This window comes from Myotis daubentonii, chromosome 12 (assembly GCF_963259705.1).
Source record: "Myotis daubentonii chromosome 12, mMyoDau2.1, whole genome shotgun sequence".
In the NCBI taxonomy this organism is placed as follows: domain Eukaryota; kingdom Metazoa; phylum Chordata; class Mammalia; order Chiroptera; family Vespertilionidae; genus Myotis; species Myotis daubentonii.
The window spans coordinates 44,033,331-44,049,809 of record NC_081851.1 but is presented as its reverse complement, the minus strand read 5'-3'; the positions used below and the strand labels follow the sequence as shown (position 1 = coordinate 44,049,809).

Genomic DNA, 16,479 nt, shown 5'->3' with positions numbered 1-16,479 from the left:
AGAGTGAATTTTGAGAATATAATCAATTTATGACCTCTAAATATACATCTTTTTAGCATGTGTTGTGTAAAGAAAGACGCACAAGCACAACACTCTCCTTTTCTGCAATGAAGTATACTGATTAGCGGGGAAAAGGTGCTTGCATAAGTTGATGAAATGAGAAATGGGACATTAATAATGTCAAGTAATTCCTTCTCAACAAGTATAGCTTAGCACTAGATTCAATATCTAAAATGGTCTAAACATAATTTCAGGGATAAAATATCATAGTTTTTAATGTTGAAGATATAAGGATTTCCTCAGAAGACTGAACCATGGCACAAAATCTTAACTCTTGCTCAACAGTTGACTTTCTGTCCTTGGAGAAAGATATCAGTGATTCATTATTGAGGATATTTAAACATAGCATCCAAAAGTTACAATAAAATATGAAGAAATATCTAGTAGCTTTCATGAAGTCCTCTTCACATAGTTGGCTATGTTCTACTCTCTCTAAGCCCAGTCACTAATTCAGTGACTTGTAAAAAGAGAGATCTGTGCCCGGCCAGCGTGGCTCAGTGGTTAAGTGTCAACCTATGAACCAGGAGGTCATGGTTTGATTTTGGTCAGGGCATATGCCTGGGTTTGGGGCTTGATCGCCAGTGTGGTGTGTGCAGGAGGCAGCCAATCAATGATTCTCTCTCATCATTGATGTTTCTATCTCTCTTTCCCTCTCCCTTTCTCTCTGAAATCAATGAAAATATTTATTTATTTTTTTAAAAGAGAGCCATCTGGGACAATATTGCAGCTCTCTTCTGATTTCTGTGTGATTGCCTTTGCCCTGGAATTTTTCTTCACCTCACCCTGCCCAGCAGATTGCCCAAACTGTGCATGAGTCAATCCTAGCCTCTGAAATCGGGGTTTATTTTATAACTCTACCCATCTGGGACAGGCTTCTGTAACAGGGCTACTTTCCCCCGGCCTATGCCCAGTGCCCTGGTAAGTGGGATTCTGCGTGATTTCAGCTGGCTGCTGTTTTTTGCACTGTTTGAGCTAAAAATGCTTTTGATTTAACATCACATTGGGGTGGTGGGTATATTCAATGTCCTCCAAGTTTGTGAATTCCTACTTGTTTTGTTTGTTTGTTTGCTTGTTGCCTTTCCTGTCCAGCCTTATTATTTTGGAATATGTTAATTATATTATCTTGCTCATACTAAATATAGTCATCCAGGAATTATTCAGAGGAAAACACTGGCTAACAGCTATATCTGATTACCTGGAATGTCTTCCAATTATTGAAAACACAGAAGAAGAAAAAAGCAGATGCCAATAATCTTTGGTCAAGATTCCCTATTGATTTTATAGATGAATTTATTGAATTTAGCAAAGACTTTCTCAGAAAGGAATCCTAATTCTAACTCAAACCTTTGTTGCAAAAATCCAAATAATGGTCTACTTACTTGCAATGTGCAAATCATCTCTGATAACTGCATTTACCTTGGCATAGAGCATTTGTGGGCTGCGACTTTACCATTATGAAATTATCTTGAGTAGTTTGAACGGTGAGACTGAGAGGATGGTTCAGAATAACAGGAGCACTCTGGAATCAGAACTGATATTTAGCTGGTCCACAATAGAATAGCTGGACCAATGGTTCATGGCTGTCATCCACTCTAACTGATTACTGCCTGTGCTGAATTATTGTTAATATTTTGAGTATCCACATTTTAAATGTTATCATTGCCCATGATATATTGTAGAAGATTTCTGAGGATTCTAATTATTCAATATGGTGCTCCAACAGGAGTAAGGCTTACTGAATCAGCAATAGATGATACCTGTAGACTGGTTTCTGTCTATCTGAATTCCAAGGCAGTCAAGGATGCTTCTCTCTCTCTCCACCAATCAGATCCAGGATGGCCTTTCCTAGATGCTGTGGAGCTGGACAAAAAAAAAATTTTTTTTAACACATAATTGAGGCCCCAGAATTACTGCCATGTCAGGCTCAGGGTGCAAAGGTTCATTGTGACTAACTTCAAAGATTCATTTATGGGTAACTGGAACAGAAACAATTTCACAAAAGGATACTCTGTTTTTAGTTGAAAGATGGCTATCTCATGCAGCTTTTCTAAGCTTTCATGTCAACCAAAGAACTTGGGTCCTATAACAGCAGAGGGGAAAAAAGGCTGCCTTTTAAAAGAATAAACATAGGTTTCTATGTATTTTGCTAGAATTATTAATATTAAGGTTATATAGTAAGTACAGGTCCCAATCTAAAAAAACCTCAGGTTTGCAAAACACATTATTTCATTTTTTCATAACTCAACCCAATATCTGTTTCAAACTCTGATTTCACAAGGAGTGGCAGACATTTAATCATAGTCAGTTTGGCAGGGATTGCATCAATTAAATTGAGGAGGCTTTCATAATGTCAGGGTGTTAGAGAAAGGGGACAGAACATTTGATCCTTCTCCTCTACCATGGTGACTCCCCTGAGAGTCCCAATCGGCATGATTCCTCAATAGCAGCCAGCCTCACAGATTGCATCCATCTGTGTCTATCAGGAAGGCCCCTTTAGGTCTGGTGGCTTCCACTGCTCTGTACCCTTTGAGTGTCTAGGAATCATTATGTTGGGCTTCCAGAATCTCCATGGTACTAGGTAAGGTTTCACTGTCCATTAGAACTTTCAGCCACATGCAGCTATTTAAATTGAAATGAACTAGAATTAAATAATATTAAAACTCCAGTTCCTCAGTAACACTAGCCACATTTCAATGCTCAATAGCCCCAGGGGCTAGAGGCTATAGCCAAGTTTAGAATAAAACTTTCATCACAGAAAGTTCTATTGAATTACTGCTGTTCTAAAGTCTTGGCTGGACTAGATACATGGCCCAACTTTTTCTTAAGAGTCTTGCCACCTCTTCAGGGCTCTAACAAGGAAAAAGAACACAAGTTCTCTCTCTTTCAGCTCTCAGATCCCATAGATAGATCCTGCCATTTTATGCATCCCTCTCCATGGCTTGTGCCAGAATAGAGTGAAAAGAGGACAGTAAGTTCAGTTATAGGGATTCCCCAGCATCCAGCCTCTCATTACATTTCTTCCAACTTTTTCTTCCTTCTAGTCCAGGAAATCCATTTCTCGTCTCTGGGAAAGGAAATTTTACTATTGTCTATGTCAGCACTGTCTGATAGGAATAGAATGCGAGCCACATATATAATTTAAGTTTTTCCAGTAGCCACATTAAGAAAAGTAAAGGGACAGGTGAAATTTATTTTATGCCTTTCATTTAACCCAGTATATCCAGAATGTTATTTCAACAGCTAGATAATATAAAAATTATTAATGAGCTATAGCCCATTCTTTTTTACATACTAAGTTTCTGAAATTGGTGTATATTTTATACTTACAGCACATCTCAATTTGAAATAGCCACATTTAAAGTATTCAACATGGCTAGAAGTTATTATATTGGACAGTGCAGGTCTCTAACTTGATCCATTTCATTACTCACTAAACGGATAGGATTTTAAAACTCAAAGACCAAGGAAAAATTCTGTTTCTCTGCATTCTGTTATACTCCTTTCCTGAAATAATGAGCAAAGAAAAAGCCTAAGTGAGAGTGGGTGTGAGGCCGAGGGTGTCTTAGGGTGGGTTATAAAGGTTTGGGAATGGCCTTAGGATAAAAAGAAATAGTTGGAAAAACAACCACTATGAAAAACATTGGTTAACATTTCAAAGTATTAGCCTGCCGCGGGGAGGTTTTTTTCCATTATTATTATTGATTTCAGAGAAGGAGGGAGAGGGAGAGAGAGAGAGAGAAACATCAATGATGAGAATCATTGATTGACTGTCTCCTGCACTCCCCTCCACTGGGGATCGAGCCTGCAACACGGGCATGTCCCTTGACCAGAATCAAACCCGGTACCCTTCAGTCCACAGGCCAACGCTCTATCTACTGAGCCAAACCAGCCAGGGCCATAGTGAGTTTTTCAAGTACATAAAAATTGCTGTAGGATTGTTAGAAGTAAATTGTTTGCTATAGATTTAAAAGAAATAAGTTCATCAGTAATATTGTTGTGTAGTGTAAGTGCTATGGTAATGGAAAACAATGCAAAACCTTGCATTGTTGTTATTGGGAGTAAATCTTATTACTATGACTAAGGCACAGATAAATTCTTTTAGTAATTAAATCCTGCTATCATACCTCTGACAATTTTTAGTGCAAAAACTGTAAAACCCAAAGATAAGAATTTTATCACCAGGAATGATAATTCAAACCTATAGTTGCATTTTATAGACTAGAATATCCATTTTGGGGGTTTCTGAAACAGAAAAGTTGCATCTTTGGAAATAATTTCTATCATTTCAAAACTGTCATGGCAGAGAAGATTTAAAGTTTTTGGATGGCATTTTTCACTTATTTCTTCTTATTCTATCTTCACTGTAAGTTTGATGATATTTAAAGGCAAAATCAAAATTATTTCAAATGTTGATGCCTCTGTTAAGTAAAACATCTATAAAATTTTGTGATCAACACTTGGGACAAATGGGCAGGACAATTAAACTAACTTCCACCCACAGGTGTCTTTTATGCAGATTAGGCCTAGGACAGAAGGAGATGATAAATCAAGACCTGAGTAAACAGGATTAAAAAGAGGCAGAACCACAGTAGGCAATTCCGCCTTGGAAGACGGATGTCTCTGCTCGCAGGCTGGGGAAATGGGAGCCTCGAGAAAGGGTAACTTGTAGCATGCCAACAGATCTCCACTAATACAGGTAGACACAAAAGGTAGTCATGAGGATTGAGGGTAAGTGAATTCTTAGTAGTTATTATAAAATCCTGAGTCCACAGAAACTATTGGTGTTATACTGTTGGTAATCACTGATTTAATAGGAAAGGAACAATGTTAAACGCACTGTTTCTTTTGAGATCCTTTAGTCTTTGAGGTAGTGATGTTTGGTAGCAACTAAGTATTGTTTGGAGTTCTGTTTGTTTCTTTTCTTGATGTTTGAGTTTGCTACCAAGCACAATAGTGTACATTATCAATTACCATTTATTGACTGTTTACTATGCGCCAGGTACTTTACATACATATCTTCTCAACATCCCAGAAAGATAGGCATGTTTATTCCTTTGACAGAATAGGAAGCTGGAACTCAGAGATGTTAAGTAATTCATATTGCTTTCTTGCATGCATGCTGAACATCTGTTTATGAAAACTCTTTGAGAACAGGGACTGTATCTTTTATGTACTAATAATAGTATTTAATATGACCAATAATCAGTTGCTATTCAATAATTATCAGCTTCCTGGGCAAAATACACTAAAATATTCTATATTGAAGGTTCTTCAATAAATTTAGTTAGCAGACAGGTTATTTTATTTTATTTTTTTTAAGTTATGAGGGGAGAAGTAGCTGCTCCGTGGAGCTTCCAGGAGCCAGCCTATGAACTTGGGCTCAGCAGCTGAACTATGTCAAGGTCTGCTTCAATTCCTTGGTCTCTTCTTAGCTACCTCTGCAACAAGACTGAAAAATAAGTTTACTAGTATATCCAAGAAAAATACTTCCCCTACAAAGACGAGCTATCTTTCAAGAAACTCTTTGTTGGTCTCTTAAGTTTCCTACAACTTGAGAAAGATTTCCTGGGGGGTGCGGGGGGGGGGGGGGTGCGGGAGGGAGGGGTTCCAGCGTAGTTCTTTTATTTTCTTATTTTTTAAAGAAAGATACTTATTTAAAACTGGTTGCTTTTAAGATAATTTCTTAACAATAAAGTCTCCCTTTTTTTTTCCCCCTTGGGGCAGGGACATAGTATTAAAAGAAACCAGGATGACCACATGAGACAATTTGAGAACTTCTGAAGAACAATAATAAATAGGATGCAAAACCCTCCTGATCATCATGTGGGTTGTTTCTGAAGGGCAACTTAGATTAAAATAGTTTGACTATTTTTCTAAATTAGCCATTTCTCTCTCTCTCTCTCTCTCTCTCTCTCTCTCTTTCTCTCTCTCTCTCCCCCCCATCCCTTCTCTCTCTAAAAAAAAATCAATAAAATCTTTAAAAAATAAATTAGCCATTTAAAAAAACCCATACACTTAAAGTCTGTTAATGATGCAGAATATATCACTGTATTAGATCATAATGGCTGTAGGTTGGAGTGACTTAATAAACCACTCAGGTTTACTAAGATGTACACAAAAAACAAGAATCAATATAATTACTACGGTTGTCTTAATATTTTAAAATTATGACGATAGCAAAATAAGTGATAATCTATGTCCTTTTCTGTAAAATGCACATTGGTTCACTTTTTGTACTGCAATGGAAATAGAATTAGATACTAGATTCAAGCCTTCTGTCTCCCCATCTCTGTTGATTCTTCAACATCTGTCATTCTCCTTTCTCTTTCCCTGCTATCTCTATAGATGTGCTCAATTCTCACCCATCATGCTCTTCTGTTGAGCCTCTCAAAGAACCAACCATTCTCTATACCTTAACACCTTTCAAGCTACTTTGTCCATGCATCCTACGCTCCCATCCTTAGTGAGATTAATAACCCTTACTGTTTCCAGGACCCATCCTGCTTATTTTCTTTTTATATATTAGCTTCCCTCTTTTTTGAAACTACAGGGTGTCCCAAAAAATGTATACACACTTTAACAACCGATAGCTCGATTTTGAAAATGAAATGTATTTTAATAAACACTGCCTTTATAATTATTCAAAGTGTGTGTATACCCTTTTTGGGGGGACACCCTATGTTTGCCTGTTGCTTGTAGGGTGCTCTTACTTCTCTGACCATCCCTCCTCGGTCTCTTTCTCACTTTACTCTGCTTATTCCTTAAATGTTGGGATCCCCCCTCACCCCCAATCCCATTCTTTGTCCTCTTTCTCTACACCAGACGTCTGTGGAGCAACTAAAATTGAAAGCAAATTTGTGACTGGACATTTTTTTCCTCCTTGGGGAAGCCTCTGAGCTTTCATCGTATTCCCAAAAGGGTCCTTGGCTCTTTTAAGGTTAAGTTACCCCTGCCCTCACACTCTTCTTAGGTTATTTTATCCTCGCCTTTGCCTATTAACCACCTTTTTTTATATGCCAGCCACTCCCAAATCCATGTACAGTTCCTACCAGGGGGAAAAAGACCCACAGCGATGGGGAGAAACCAAGATCCAAGGAAATGTTTAAGAATCAGAACAAGAAGAAATTGCACCGTAAACATTTTGTGTCTAGCTTGTGTCATTGAGTCCCGTGGGGGACCAGTTGATTGAATGTTAGGCGGGGACTGGCAGGGTCAGAACTTCAATCTGTCTGGAGAAATCGGGTGAAAACAAGGCTGTGTGCACCAATACCCCTAGTTGCTTAGTGGCGAAGGAGAGGGCGCACCCAGCTCCTGGGGTGGGGATAGGAGACGAAGAGAGAAAACCACAGCAGCCGGTGGCACTGCCCACGGCTGCAGCGAAGGCAGCCCCGCGCTCTCCCACCACCGACTCAGCCAGGAACCCCTCCCGGCACCCGGCTCGCGCCTGACAGGCATTCACCTTCAGCAACCACGTTCCAGTTCACCATAAACACTCCTTACTCCTCCTGCCTATCGCTTCCCGCTCCAAGCCAATCGGAGGAATGGGCGGGATCGTCCTTAGTAAGTTCCAATTTTTTTTTCTTTCTTTCTTTCTTTTTTTTTTTAAATAAGAAGGGTAGATTGGTGTGCGGCGTTCCGGCGGGGGGGAAAACACCTCCAGAGCTTGGGAGTGGAGCCCCTGTGATGGGCACCCGGATCGGCCAATGAGGAGGCCCCGCCGCTCAAAGGCTCGCCGCCGAGGTGGGCGGGGCCTGCGCGGGGCTGGCCAACGGCGGCGGAGCGGACGGCGGTTGAGCCGCTGTGGGTAGGGTTAGTGTGAGAGGTGCGGCGGGGGAGGTAATGATGGTGGCGGCGGCGGAGGAAGGCGGGGGAGGGGGTGCTGGGCGCTGAGCGGCGGCTCCGGCAGGGTTTTGTCGGGTGGGGGACGGCCGCGGGGCGACTCCGTCCGGGAGGGGGCGGGCGTGAGGCGCGCCGTCCGCCCGAGGGGCCGCAGACCCGGGCTCCCTCGAGCGCCACGGCTGGCTCGGCTGTTCCATGTGGCTCCGGCGGGGATGGAGGACTCGGTGGCGGCGGCGGCGGCTGCTGCTGTGGCGGCGACGGAGGAGCGGCGCTGAGGCGGGTACGGGGCTAGACTCAGCCCGACAGCGGGATGAGAGGTGTGAGGAGGGGCCGGGAGGGGACGTGCGGCGGGGGCCGGGGCGAGGGGACCGGGCTGGGGTCTGGTGGCATCGCCGGGGTGACAGGGGCCGCGGGCGAGCCGCCGCCGGCCTCCGCCGGGGGCCCGGGGTCTGGGCTCCGTGCGTGAGCGGAGGAGGCTCCGGCGGACAGTCCCTGAGGATGGGGGAGGGAGGCGCCGCGCCCTGGACCCCGCTCGGTGCCCTCGCCCCGCTGGGCATCGCTTCTCGCCCCGGCGGGAGTTGTCGTTTCTCTGCGGTTGGCAGCGGAGGTGAAGGAGAGCCCGAGGGGCCTGGAGCCGGGACGGTGCCCTCCCTCCGCCTGGAGATTTCCCTCCGCTCCTCCTTCCCCATCCGTGTCCCCCTCCGACTCGACAGCAGTATTCCTCCCCGCCCCGTAATGTGTTCCAAGCGCACTTGCTAGGACTCGAGGCTATTAATGACCCGGTGAAAAGCAAAGTTTATTTTAAAATATTCCACTCCCCCCTTTGACTGGCCGTGGACACTGAACGGCATCCCTACACTTTCCCGCTCTGCTCGCCCTTCTGTGATGCCGGAGGGCGGGGGGTGGGGGGGTGGGGAGGGGGGGAGGGCCCTGACGTGCGGCTCTGGATTGTTGTGGGTGCCAACTACCAGCTGGACCGCTCCACGTCTTCGGTGTGAATTGTCATTTTTCCCCTCGGTGTCTTGTATCCTTGATGTTACCTACTGGCCTTTGAGGTTGGTGTTTTGTTTCATTGTTTGGAAAACGCGTGGAGAACTGGGGATGTCTGTTGCAGTGTTGTCCAACGAGGGTGGTTAGTCACTTGTCATGTGTCTTTCCTCATATATATATATATATTTTTTTTTTCCCCTCTTTATTTTGCTTTTTCAGTTCTCGGAATACACGTCATATAGCCCCTGAGATGGGATGGTGATGTCTCCATGAGGGAAGCTCCACTCACTCATCCTGTCATGTACACCACACTGTTCTTGGCCGGGCCATTCATCTAAGATGGGATATACCCTATGAAACAGGGAGAAGACTTATGGACCCCAAACATCATTTCAAGTTGTAGATGAGTTTTTAAAAGTACAGACATACATGCAAAGCTGCTTTGCTTTGGACCCTCTGCGTTGTTTAAAGCTGCTGTGTTGCTAACCCAGAACTGCTCCAGTGTGTTGACGGATCATCATGGCTTCAGTTTGGAAGAGACTGCAGCGCGTAGGAAAACATGCCTCTAAGTTCCAGTTTGTGGCCTCCTACCAGGAGCTGATGGTTGAGTGCACCAAGAAATGGTAAGACATGCCTGGGGGTAGAGTTTGCTCTGCTGTGGCCTAAACTCACTGTGGCCTAAACTCTGCTTCTTCTGACAGCAGATTTACCTTTCTGTAGTGCACAAGTGTGTAGAAGCAGGGCAGGGGACAGATTACTGTACAGTGGTTCTCAACCTTCCTAATGCCGTGACCCTTTAATACATACAGTTCCTCATGTTGTGGTGACCCCCAACCATAAAATTATTTTCGTTGTTACTTCATAACTGTAATTTTGCTACTGTTATGAATCGTAATGTAAATGTCTGATATGCAGGATGTATTTAGGCAACCCCTGTGAAAGGGTCGTTCGATCCCCAAAGGGGTCGTCACCCACACAGGTTGAGAACCGCTGCGAGTCTAACAAGTTTGTAATGTGTGCATTGTTGCTGCTGGTATTGTCCCTTTGGGTTTTAATTATTGCACTTCAGCATGGCTCAGAGGACTGTAACTGTGAGAGCACACTAAATACAGTAGATTTGGTCTTAAAGTCTTTCATCGTTAGTGTTAGAATAACTTTGATTTTTATAATTTAAGGGAACAGAATAGTTATTGGAATATTATAAACATAAGCATATGTTTTAAGCTAAAAATTCTATATTCTTGTGGTATGGTGGTAATGTTCTTTTTTCTTGATTTTTCATTTTTTCTTTGCTTAAGATAAAGAATTTTTCATTATTTGAATAATGGAATGCCAGTCTACATAACTTTAGAAATTCTTTTGCTATATGCTTAGTCAGGCAACTGTGTTTTATTTTAATTGCCTAATGGGATACAGTTCTTGGCCAGACTTAAGGAAGCAATTAGTAATGCTGGTCTATGATTTGCTTCTTTCCACTTGAGCAAAGTAAATTTAGGGCTTTCTTTTCACTGCCCTGAATAATCAGTAAGAAGAATTCTTATTTAGTGAGAGGAAAAAGTTAATGTTAAGCAAAGGGTCCTTTGGGTTTTGATTTGTTGCAGTAATTAAGCAGTATTACTGCAAAAATAAGTCCATTTTACTGTCCACAAGAACTATAATCTCATGTCTGTATTAATCTCTCTATTTGACATTCTTATTCTTAGTTGGAAAAATGGCTTGCTCTAGTCTAGAACTCGTACAGCATATTTGAATTTTTATTTGGAAACTAGTTTCTGAGTGATTTTCTCTTGAACTTGTTAGGAATGTTATTTTATATGCAACTCATGAAATGCATGTACTGATTACCCACTTTATACTAGGGAGTGTGGCTTTAGAGTTGAATATGACAATCCCTATAAGGAGCTCATAGTTCAGGGTAAAGATGGTCATGTAAATAAATTCACTGTGATCAGTGCAATAATATAAATATGTATGCTGTCAAGATTTTAATCTGTGTCCATCACTTAATGGCTGGGCATCCTTGGGGATAGCTTATTGAATTGTCTGTGGTTTAGTTTACATATCCACAAAGGTAATAATGGTACCACTTCATAGGAAGGGTTATTGTGAAGATTAAACGAGTTAATACATGAAAATGCTTCTAACAGAGTCAGGCACATAGTAAATGCCCAACAAATGCCATTATTACTTACAAAGTTGTCAGAGAAGGAAATATTTAACTCTTAAGGATAGAGAGGGGGTAGGGTCTTGGGATGCCTCCCTGGAATCTAAGATGGGTTTTGAAAGATTCATAGTAGTTGGCCAGGAAGCCAAGGGGGGAAGAAATGAAAGATATTCTAGACTGAAGCAGTAGTTTATGCAAAAGCATGGGGCATTAAATAGCTTGGGTGTGCTGGAAATGCAAGCAGTGGATTTTGATAATGAAGCTTAAAGTGCAGGACGGGGGTAGTGCAATGGGATATGATGATTGAGAGGCAGGAAGGATTCAAATCCTCAAAAAACCTACCGTCTCTTCCACTCAAAGCCTTTCACTACATAGGGACATAGTGAACGGTTTTGAATGGAAGAGACAGTAGGTTGGCATTTTGGAAAATCATTTGATGAGAGCATGGAGTAAGGATCATAGTAAATGGAGGCAGTAATGTTAGGGATAGCTGTTGCAATAGATAAGATGAGGGAAAAGGGTTAGACTAAGGCAGTGGCAGAGGGAATGGAGAGAATAGACTAGATGAACACTTAGGACACATAAGTGGTCATATCAGTCAGAGGTCTGGAAAGAATTGGGATGAGGGAGAGGGAGGGAAAGGTCTAAGTTGACACCCAAGTTTCTGGCTTGGAAGACTGGGTGTACTACTAACCAAGCTAAGGAATACAAGAAGAAGATCCTCATTACAAGTATTTCTTATTGATAGGATCTTTATTATAGGATCTGGCCTTAACACTAAAAACATTTGGATGTTCTAGAATATTCAGGCATTAGTTCTAAATATTTTGCTTCTCCACCCCCTCATTTAATAATATAGTTTAAAACTAACAAGGTGACAGGCTCAAAGAAAAACATTTGTTTGATGTACTGGAATTTTATAAGTGGATCCCTAAATAGAGCTTTAAAATCTTTTCAATATATAAAAATTTGTTGTAATGACTTTTAGTTAGTATTCCTTTTGCCTTACTTTCATAGGGTTCTGTGATAGATACAAATTAGGACCAATTTCTACACTTTTAGCCTATAATTTTTTCTTCCTTTATTTTTACCATTCCTCATTTTGATCTTTGCAATAAATCTTAAATTATTGGATGTGTGTGTTATGAGTTAGAAACTATTTAAAGGAAATAAGAAAAAAATAGACTTGGGTGAATAGTAAGACAATTTTTTATTAGCTACTTTTACATTTAGGTATTATTTTGGGAGTATGGAAGAATAAAAGGTAAAGAAAGAAATTTAGAGATGCCAATTGAATAAAAGGAGATCAGATAAATTGCAAGTATTGAGAGGATAGGAAAATACATCTGGTATAAATTAGAGAAGAAGGAATCTATAATAATAAAAGCGTAATATGCTAATTAGACTGGACAGCCGAACAACCTTCCACATGTCCTTCCGGACAACTTTACAGATGAAGCCGCGGCTGTGAGGGCTGAGGCAAGTCACTGCGGCTGTGGCTGTGAGGGCCGAGCCCCTTGCACGAATTTCACGCATCAGGCCTCTAGTCTACACTAATAAAAGACAAAGATGCTAATTGACCGTACCTTTGCTATGCCCCAAACCACGCCCACCAGCCAATCAGAGCAACTATATGCAAATTAACCCAACCAAGATGGCGGCCGGCAGCCATGGAGCTGGAGCAAGCAGGAGGCTTGGTTGCCCCAGCGATGGAGGAAGCCAAGCTTCCCGCCAGCTCTGCTCAAGACAACAAAGTTTCAATTATAGAAGATAAATAAATCCCAGATACCTGCTTCCAGCCAGCCTCCACTGGGAGCTTGGGTGGCTGGGGGCCGTGGCCAGCATGCAAACAGCCATCAGCCCCTCGCACAGGCTGGCCACACCCTCATGGGGTGAGGGTCCCCGCTGGGGGGCTTGGCCAACCTGCAAACAGCCATCAGCCCCTCACCCAGACTGGCCAGGCACCCCAGCAGGAACCCCCACACTGACGGGGGTTTGGCCAGCCTGAAAACGGCCCTCAGCCCCTCACCCAGGCTTGCCAGGCACCCCAGAGGGGACCCCCACCCTGATCTGGGACACCATTCAGGGCAAACCAGCTGGCCCCCACTCATGCACCAGGCCTCTATCCTATATAATAAAAGGGTAATATTCAAATTGACCCTAACAGCAGAACGACTGGGAATGACTGGTGACTATGACACACACTGACCACCAGGGGGCAGACGCTCAATGCAGGAGCTGCCCCCCCGTGGTCAGTGCACTCCCACAGGGGGAGCTCTGCTCAGCCACAAGCCAGGCTGATGGCTGCCAGCACAGTGGTGGTGGTGGGAGCCTCTCCCGCCTCCTCAGCAGCACTAAGGATGTCTGACTGCACTTAGGCCTGCTCCCCGCTGGCAAGTGGACATTCCTCTGAGGGCTCCCAGGCTTCCAGAGGGATGTCTGACTGCCAGCTTAGGCCCAGTCCCCCGGGGAGTGGGCCTAAGCCAGCAGGTGGTCATCTGCCGAGGGGTCCTAGACTGCGAGAGGACACAGGCCGGGCTGAAGGACCCCCCTGAGTGCACAAATTTTTGTGCACCGGGCCTCTAGTAAACTATAAAAAGAAAGATCAGTTCTCATTTTATTAGGGTTGTACCTTTGGAGGTAACCTGTGTATGTAGGTACCATTGTCTTTTATTTATTTACTAGACTAGATGCCGGGTACATGAAATTCATGCACGGGGGTCGGGGGGTGGAGGGGGAGAGTCCCTCTCACAATCCGGGACCCCTTGGGGGATGTCCAATTGCCGGTTTACAGGCCTAAACTGGCAGTTGGACATCCTTCTCGCAATCCGGGATGCTGCATGTATGAGTGACCATACTTTTCATACAGGTGAAAGGCATCTTGCTGTTGTATGGGCAGCTACATTTTTTTGCCCTGATTATAAAAAGTGGTACATAACATGATCCTTCTGAGGCACTAGTACCATTTTCCCCATCTTATGGGTGAAAAAACTGAAGCAGAGAGAAGTGAAGTAATTGGCTTTGTCACAGTTATAAGTGTCAGAATCAGGGCTGACCACAAAATGTGCAAGGCAGAGTCCATGCATGTCATTGCTGCATCATCCTGCTTTTTCAGTGTTAGAGTAGCCTTGCCAGGTTTTAACTTTTAAATCTAAGAGACTGTTCCCAATATATAGGGTAGGGTCCCTAAGCCTGGTTGGTGATCAGGGCCATCTGTGGGGTGACTGGCGGGTGGGGTGATCAGGGGGAGGGGAGAGGGACCCACTGGCATCTGCTTTGGCTGGCGGCCTGGCGCTGCCTGCTGGCATGTTAGGGTTTTATTATATAGGATTTAAAAAAATATATTTTTATAGATTTCAGAGAGGAAAGGAGAGGGAGAGAGAGATAGAAACGTCAATGATGAGGGAGAATCATTGATTGGCTGCCTCCTGCATGCCCCACACTGGGGATTGAGCTTGAAACCTGGGCATATGCCCTGACCAGGAATGGAACCATGACCTCCTGGTTCCTGGGTAGATGCTCAACCACTGAGCTACACTGGCCGGGCAAGAAGTAGCATTTTAATGTCATGTTTTAAATCTTACCAAGTGCCCATTCAAGACTTTAGGATAAAGTATATTTAAAATACACTGACTTCTACATGAATATGAATCTCAAAAAAATGAAGATGAAACTCAAAGGATTTAGAAAAGGCATAGTAATGGGAATCAGGGTATATTTTCCTAGAGAGAATGTGTTATTTCTATGATTATGGAGAAAAACTTTTCCCCGTGTTCTCTTGTCATAGCCATAGGGTTTGAGTCTAGACGTGGCAGGTAACAGGATGAAGGTAAGGTTTAAGGAGGCCACCTTTTGATCTAGGACTAGGTCATGAGTAAACTCACAGTACTTTGTCCTTGATCAAAAGATGGATTCTATAGATTAGAGAGTTTGGGATTTCTGCTTTCTTTTTGTTGCCATTTATCATATTTTGCCTTTGCCCTGATGGATGCAGCATGATTTCCCTTAGCTCAACAGCGTCCACTTCCTGATTCTTTCATGGTGTAGTGTTCTAGAATTTAAGTCAGGAACAAAAACCAGAATGACCCTATATTGCGAGATCCTGTTCCTCATCACTCCTTGATTGCCAGGTAGAGCTCTGGCAAATTTGGAGATAAAAGTTTATATCTCCTACTCTTATGGTTGTCCCCAAGTCATTTAATTATTAATCTTTCTTAACTGATGTAGCTCTTGGCAAGTGGTGAGACTGGCCACTGGAGATGAGTTTGAGAGAAAGAGACTGTGCTCTCTTTTATCATAGTTTATTTCTTATTCTATTCTTTTATCACTGGCAGGCTTTTAGACTTCTGAGAGAAGTCTTCACATATGAGCACTCAATGGCTGTTCAGGTACTGAAGGAAACTAGTTGAAAATTGGCATGTTGTAGTTATGGTAATTTAGGTTGTAGAATTCAATTCCAGTAGAACCTCCCTAATTTTTGGTAAAGAACCATTATGTATGAGCATGTATTTTAGTTTTCTGTGTATATGTCTATATCACCTAAACATATAATGTATTTTATGTTCTTATATTTTTTCTATCTAATTCTTAGTTATGGCATTCAAAAAGTATAAGTTTTTCTTAAAAAGGCATAAATATATTTGTTTCTGATTTTTCTGCCACATAAGAATTTCTTGTTTTTAAATAGTTTTAATTATAATTTATTTTAAAAATAGGTAATATAATCTCATGGTTCAAAATTCTAGAGGTATATATATCCTTCAAAGTAACACCTTGTATTTTTTCATTATTCCACACCTCTCTGCAAACCTTGTTACCTCAGGATTTGAAAAGTAAAAAAAAAAAATAGCTCTTTCCAGTGCTTAAGTTTGTAATGCTGGCCTGTTGAGTAAATATAAACTCCTTAATCAGATGTCCCAAGTTCTCTGTAACTGAACCCAATTTAACATTCCAATTGGACATCAGGATGCTACATGCACTCTAAGTATTAACTTCAGTTTATGAAGTCCAAATTACATTAGTAAGTAATTCAGATCCACTTCTGAATCTGGGTGGATTCAGCAAGCATTTCTCTGTTGACTATCTAGTAGTGAGACAGAGGTACATCAGCCTTGATGTGAAAAACCTACTTTTGAAATACATTTTAAGAAAAGGAGAGAGAGAGGGAGGGAAGGAGAGAGAGAGAGAAACATTGATGTGAGGGAAATACATCGATCAGTTGCCTCTGCACTCATTCACACTAGGGATCAAACTAGAAATCTAGGCATGTGACCTGACTGGGAATCGCACCTGTGACCTTACGGTACAGGGGACAATGGTCCAACCAATTCTGCCACACAGGCCAGGGCAAAGTTTTGACAAATGTATATACCTGTGTTCCTGGAAATAAATGCTTTTGAATGTATAGTTGACAGAATTTAATAATG

At 42.4% G+C, this 16,479-nt stretch overlaps 2 protein-coding genes across 15 annotated transcripts in view; one reads left to right on the top strand and one right to left on the bottom strand.

The window, feature by feature from the left end:
- Positions 1 to 7,596: 7,596 nt before the first annotated feature.
- EHBP1 (EH domain binding protein 1) overlaps positions 7,597 to 16,479 on the top strand; it is a 326,529-nt gene continuing 317,646 nt past the window's right edge. For 3 of the 14 annotated variants that reach the window (XM_059659696.1, XM_059659694.1, XM_059659688.1), the window contains exons 1-2: positions 7,954 to 8,216; positions 9,109 to 9,512. In XM_059659696.1, the coding sequence (XP_059515679.1) occupies positions 9,409 to 9,512 (104 nt within the window). In that variant the 5' untranslated portion in view covers positions 7,954 to 8,216; positions 9,109 to 9,408. Of the gene's footprint in view, positions 7,621 to 7,829; positions 7,897 to 7,952; positions 8,217 to 8,931; positions 8,955 to 9,108; positions 9,513 to 16,479 lie in introns of those variants that run through there. The other 11 variants (XM_059659702.1, XM_059659699.1, XM_059659700.1 and 8 more) reach the window with 8 other exon arrangements.
- Positions 7,782 to 8,588, bottom strand: LOC132213691 (uncharacterized). Its single transcript, XM_059660656.1, has one exon. It carries the CDS (start codon positions 8,586 to 8,588, stop codon positions 7,782 to 7,784), a length of 807 nt encoding a protein of 268 aa, XP_059516639.1.